This window comes from Pectinophora gossypiella, chromosome Z (genome assembly GCF_024362695.1).
Source record: "Pectinophora gossypiella chromosome Z, ilPecGoss1.1, whole genome shotgun sequence".
NCBI lineage: Eukaryota > Metazoa > Arthropoda > Insecta > Lepidoptera > Gelechiidae > Pectinophora > Pectinophora gossypiella.
This window is the reverse complement of record NC_065433.1, coordinates 26167208-26173207: the sequence shown is the minus strand read 5'-3', so window position 1 is coordinate 26173207 and position 6000 is coordinate 26167208. Positions and strand designations below refer to the sequence as shown.

General features: G+C 41.0%; 1 protein-coding gene across 1 annotated transcript in view; it reads right to left on the bottom strand.

The window, feature by feature from the left end:
- Positions 1-1101: 1101 nt before the first annotated feature.
- The window catches only part of LOC126380319 (chitinase A-like), a 28966-nt gene continuing 24067 nt past the window's right edge, over positions 1102-6000 (bottom strand). The window contains exon 2 of the mRNA XM_050029651.1: positions 1102-2926. Within this exon, the coding sequence (XP_049885608.1) occupies positions 1245-2918 (1674 nt within the window). The 5' untranslated portion in view covers positions 2919-2926 and the 3' untranslated portion in view covers positions 1102-1244. The remainder of the gene's footprint in view (positions 2927-6000) is intronic.

Below are 6000 nucleotides of genomic sequence, written 5' to 3'. Positions count from 1 at the left end.
AACACATGAGCTGAAGCGATCTACGTGCAGAAATTTGCGAGTACAATAATCAACATTAGTCTCCCGAGTGTTTATCCCTTTTTTACCCGACTGCAGCAAAGCAAGGAGGGTTGTTTATTCCTATATAAGGTACCTGGCAGTTGCTTTTCGTCCGAGATAAAAAATAATAAACATAAAATAATAATGTATTCACTTTAGTAGTAAAAGACTTTACCTACTACAGACAAGCAAACATACTTCACGCCCGTAATCTACATCGGGCTGAGCACATTATGTTGGAGAGGAATGTTTAGTTGACTTTTACGACATACACACATAAACATCACGTCTGTTTCACACATTAAGTGACATTCTAAGAGGCTAAGAATTACAATTATATTTTTACCACTGTCCTAATTTGTTAGATCCCACCTCTAAGCACGCTCACGTTTCCCATCAAACCCTGTCATAGGCATCTGTAATGTATTCACTTAGCAAAATAATTTCGCACAGCCATAATATAAACGCAATAAAAATCGCTTAGCAATCGCTTGTTCTGTGGCCTCGAATTAATGGTTGTCGTGAGCTACTTCAAAATAATACTTTTGTTGACATTGTATATATTAATAGCTTTGACTCAATCTAGGATAAAAAAGGATAAACGTTTGAAAAAAACCTAAATTATGACTAAATGTTAATTATTTTGTTCTAATACTCACCCGAGTTACTATGTGTTCTTCTCATTTGAATATCAACACCCGCATTTTTTATTGTCATTAGCATAAATATTATCTTACTCGAAACACACGCATCACTTACTTCTAACACAAAGTGAAATTAAATGCTAGCACAAAAACTGATAAAATATGACGTTCTTTGATGAAGTCTCCTCATGCGTGAATCAGTGTAAACATGGATAAAGTAGGCGCGCAGGTACGTCCATATAATGTTTATCAACACACCCTTTAGCCGAACCGAGTGGTAATATCCCATTATGAACATCAACACGGGCCACTGACTCCCGCCGAAAAAATATCTAGTCATTTATGACATCCTCAACATTCCCTGTCTATAAAACACCTCGGCACAATATCTACGGGGGCAAAATTCAAAACTCACTGAAACTTTTCACAACTCTATATTGAAACACGTACTATTGGTACCATTACATTCATAGAATTACTCTTTTTACAATTTGAGACCTTTTCACTAATACTACGGCTTATAATTACGATCACAATTACAATTAAGCAGTCGATAGTCCGTCACGCGCCACTATTCCCAAGACCCATATTCATAGCATTCAAGAGGTCGCCGTTATCAGCGTCAATTTCCCAAGCGAATAAACCACCTAGCTTATTATTCCTAACGTACTTGCCCTTCGCAATAACAGATCTTGCGTCGTCATACGTAACGAGGTCTCCAGTGGACTGTCTGAATACGTAAGGTGCCTGCGCGACGCTGTCGTACTTGTATTCCCACTTGCCTGCAGCGATCTCATTGGCGATCTCTCTATAATCGACTACGCCGTCTTGCCAGGTCCCCTTCACAGGTCCAGTAGCATTGCCGGTGAATGGGTTGCCATCTTCGTATCCGTGAACGCCGGTCCACCCACGCCCGTACATCGCTACACCAACGACGATCTTCTTAGGGTTGACTCCCTGAGCTAAGAGGAATTTGGTTCCGAAGTCCGTCGTGTAAGTCTCCTTAGGCCTCCAAGCAGGCGCATACAAAGGAGTCTGGTGTCCCAGGGTATCATTAGACCACGCACCTTTGAAATCGTAGCTCATGAGGAAGATGTGGTCCATGTATTTCTGCGCGACACTGTAGTCGACAACTTGGATCTTGTCCCAACCGGCACTGATTGCAGAAGTAAGTTCATAAGTCTTACCAGTTTCAGCGGTGAGCTCAGTCAACATTTCACGAAGCTCCTTCATCAATAGGACGTATGTTTCTCCATCCTTAGGACCTCCAAGGTGCGGGTTAGCGCCTTTACCGCCGGGAAACTCCCAGTCAATGTCAACACCATCGAAGAATTTCCAAGTAAGCAGGAACTCTTTAACAGAAGCTACAAAGCGGTCTCTCTTCACTTTGTCATCGAAGAAGTAGAAAGGATCAGCCAGAGTCCAGCCACCAATAGAAGGAAGGATTTTCAAGTCAGGTTTAGCCTGTTTCAGAGACATCAGCTGTCCAAAGTTACCTTTGTAAGGCTCGTTCCATGAGGTCAAACCCTTCTGAGGTTTTTGCAGAGCAGCCCAAGGATCATGGATAGATACTTTGAAGGGTTCGCGGCCGCTACAAGAACGTTGAAGCGCCTGGAAACTGCCCTCGATTTCTTTCAAGCTGTCGTTGATACCGTCACCGCCGCAGATTGGGATGAAACCATACAGCAAATGTGTCAGGTTCGGGACTGGGATGCGGTCCACTGGGAACTTCCTCGGATATACTCCCCATTCAACAAAATAGGCGCCAACAACTTTTCCAGAAGTCTGTTTGAAGGGCTTGTTCCTTTCTCCCATGTTGTAGTCGAGTGGTGGCAAATGGCTACCATCAGTGTCGGCTACGACAATCTCTGTAGGTTCACTGGAGCTGCATCCATCATTGTTGCAGAGCTCGACTACCATCTGATATCTGCCACCCTTCTTGACCTTGAAGGACGCAGAGCCTGCGGCGCCGCCGGTGCCGGACCAGAACTCCTTGCCGTCGAGCAGGACGCGGGACTTAGTGGCAGGGTCGCCGGACCAAACGTTCCAGGTGACCGACACGTCGGCTGCATCATGACGCTTCACGAGCTGGTTGTACGCCGTGGCCGCCTGGTTAACTTCCACGATCGCGAAGGTCCTCTCTCCCCATCCCAGGTTGGGTTTCCCTGGCGGCGCGCACTGAGCTAGGGCTGCCAGCCCCACTCCTACCAGAAGCGCGAGCATCAGATGCCTCATGGCCGGTTCTAAAAAAATAAAATTAATAAAAGTTGGTACGCAACTTCACTTTTAAGCGGTGACACTAAACTGAACTTGCATCTCTCAGGTATCTTTTATATACGCTGAGTATTGTAGGCCAACCGCTAACGCGGAGGAGCCTGTATTGTACGGAATGCCGATACTGGAGTGATTTTAAGATACGTAATAAATATCATTAGCATAGTTCTGTGTCCCGGTTAGTTTAGTAGGCCGGTCAAGGTGACGGAGAATTTTTAATTGTTTTTTTTTTTACATTTATATTGTTTACTTTGAACTTTAGTTCGGTAATGAGCCGAGCCCGTTGTGACTAAGCCGAGAATGAATCAGATATCATTATTTATCTTTTAGATAAAAGCACTCGAAAGTCAATTTAGGGTATGCATACAATTTGGTACAGAATAACCAACAAAAACAAGGTTTGTTTTTTTAGTGACAAACAAACAAAACTATTGTAACTTTCCATGGTATGTTCGGAAGAAATTTGCAGGTGATAAATTCGTTATTATATTGTCAAGTCATGTCAGAGTGATCTAAAATTCTAAATACATTAAGCACCCATATGTTATTCCGACTGATATGAAAATTTTCAATAGAATTATCTTTTTTAACGACGTTTTGTGCCTCCATTATTGTGTTTTGATATCCTAATATCACGGCACACATTCCTATAAACTATGTCGCTGCATTTTTTTTTTTTTTAATTTGTTGACTAAATACATATCTTATTAGCAATATGTTGACAATAACAAGGTCTTAGATAAGGGTTATACAGCATGTTAGTAACTAGAAATATTATGCATTGCGTACACGTGGAAGTTAATTACCTGTTCGTAATAGATTGTATAGAATTTTATGAACATTTTACACCATAATTATTATACTTGGGTGTTTTTCTCGGGGTCTCTTTTTCGGGATAAACACCGAAGAAAAGTTCATAGTTCATACAAAATTATTTTTATAATGTAATGTACCTAGATAATAATGTTATGCTAGTAAATAAGGTAGTTTTTAGGAGAACGGTTGCAGAATCTTGATTTTCATCCAAATGTAAAGTCTCTTCTTCTATCGTGTGGGTTGTGAGATGCAGTCTCAACGCCAACTTCACCAACCCTGGTGTCAGGGTGACTATTGAGCCGCCAAAAGCCCCACCACATACACAGGCCGACACCACAGGCTGATCACCTGATCACTGATCCGTTTCACTAAGCAGTAACGGCTTCTGTGGTCCAGTGGTTGCGCGTTAGGCTCACGGTCCGAAAGTCTCGGGTACGAATCCCGGTGGGATATGTCACAAAAATCACTTTGTGATCTCCAGTTCGGTTAGGATATTACAGGCTGATCTGCTGATTGTCCGAAAGTGAGATCACCCGTGCTACAGAAGGCACGATACTTACTGATGTAAGTACGTAATTGTTACATGACTCATGTCCTTTGGTGGCTCAATAACCCTGACACCAGGGTTGATGAGGTTGGAAATCCATTTAACAATCCACGGGATAGAAGAAGACTAAGCAGTAATATAGTTATGTCATTATTTTTGTTTTGTTTTTGATACCTGACAAAAACAAACAAGAAACATTTATTGAGAAGCTGTGTAGGTACATACATATGACTTATTGTAGATTTGCCGCAGATGGCATTAACTACTTGGCCGGACAAATAGGGAGCGCTGAGGGCTCTCACCCGGTACAAAATTTAAGACAACAGGCCTGAGGGTGCCCAGTTGGGCGCGAACCTCGGCTCAGGGCGTCGTCTGAGAGGAAGAATATTTGAAAGAACTAATCGACCGATAAGCGCTGAATGAGGAAAAATATATTTACTTATGTCAAATTATGTTCCCGAACACCCTTTGTATTGCAGTAATAATCTCAAGTGACTATCATGGATAAGAACCATCTATATGTACCTACGAGGTTGATAATCTCGATTATCGTATGATTCCTTTGGTACGTATATAATACTTATAATTGGTATCAATTAATAACAAGCTTCACCTATTATGCCGACAGGAAATTACTATATTTTATTTTTATACACAAAATTTGATGGTCCCGTATGAAGTTTATTTTTAAATTAAGTACCTGCATGGCCCGTGGTTGTGGTGGTGGTTTCAGCATTGGGCTTACGACATTGAGGTCCCAGGATCGAATCCCAGAGGCGATATATTCCAAAAATCACTTTGTGATCCCTAGTTTGATTCGGACATTGCAGGCTGTCCACCTTGCTTTACTGAAAAGAACACTCTTAAATTTTAGGCAGAAATTTAATTGGCTCTCCCAAAATTTTATATTGGACAATAACCCGACAGAATTAAGTTAACAGCACACCTCGAACAGGTTGAATATCAGCGTGATGCCTATTTATTCGCTCGAGTTCAATCATGCTGTCAATCATTTTAAAATTAACAGTTGTCAAATTATCTGTCCGTTTCCCTTTTGGTGGGTAAGAAAATGACGGGTAACATTACTAAAATAAAGTTAGGTGTCTGCAGGAATCGGGCCAAATATATATTTTAAGAATGAGGTGAAATATAATTACAGAAATGATTACAACAAATTACTATAAGAAAATATTGAATTAATTCGAAATTGCTTTTTGAGACAGAAGCCATATCCATAAAAACATTGTTGGAATCACAAGTTATTAATTTCATACTTTATGTAGAAAGGAACCCTAATATATTTCTACGATCTAATAAAAAACTAATGGGTTTATTAATTTAGGTCGAGAATCGAGATAAAGTATATATATTCGGTTATCAACCTCAGACTTGATTTCTATAACCCAATATTTAGTACCTATCTAAATAGTTAATTGTTTATCTAAATATAAACAACAAAATACATATATCTAGCATAGTATACCACTGAGGGTTACATTAGCGTGAAAACGGCCTCCGTGGTCCAGTGATTGAGCGTTGGGCTCACGATCCGGAGGTCCCGGATTCGAATCCCGGTGGGGACATATCACAAAAATCACTTTGTAATCCCTAGTTTGGTTAGGATATTACAGGCTGATCACCTGATTGTCAGAGGCGGAGGACAGGAGTCCTAATACGGCT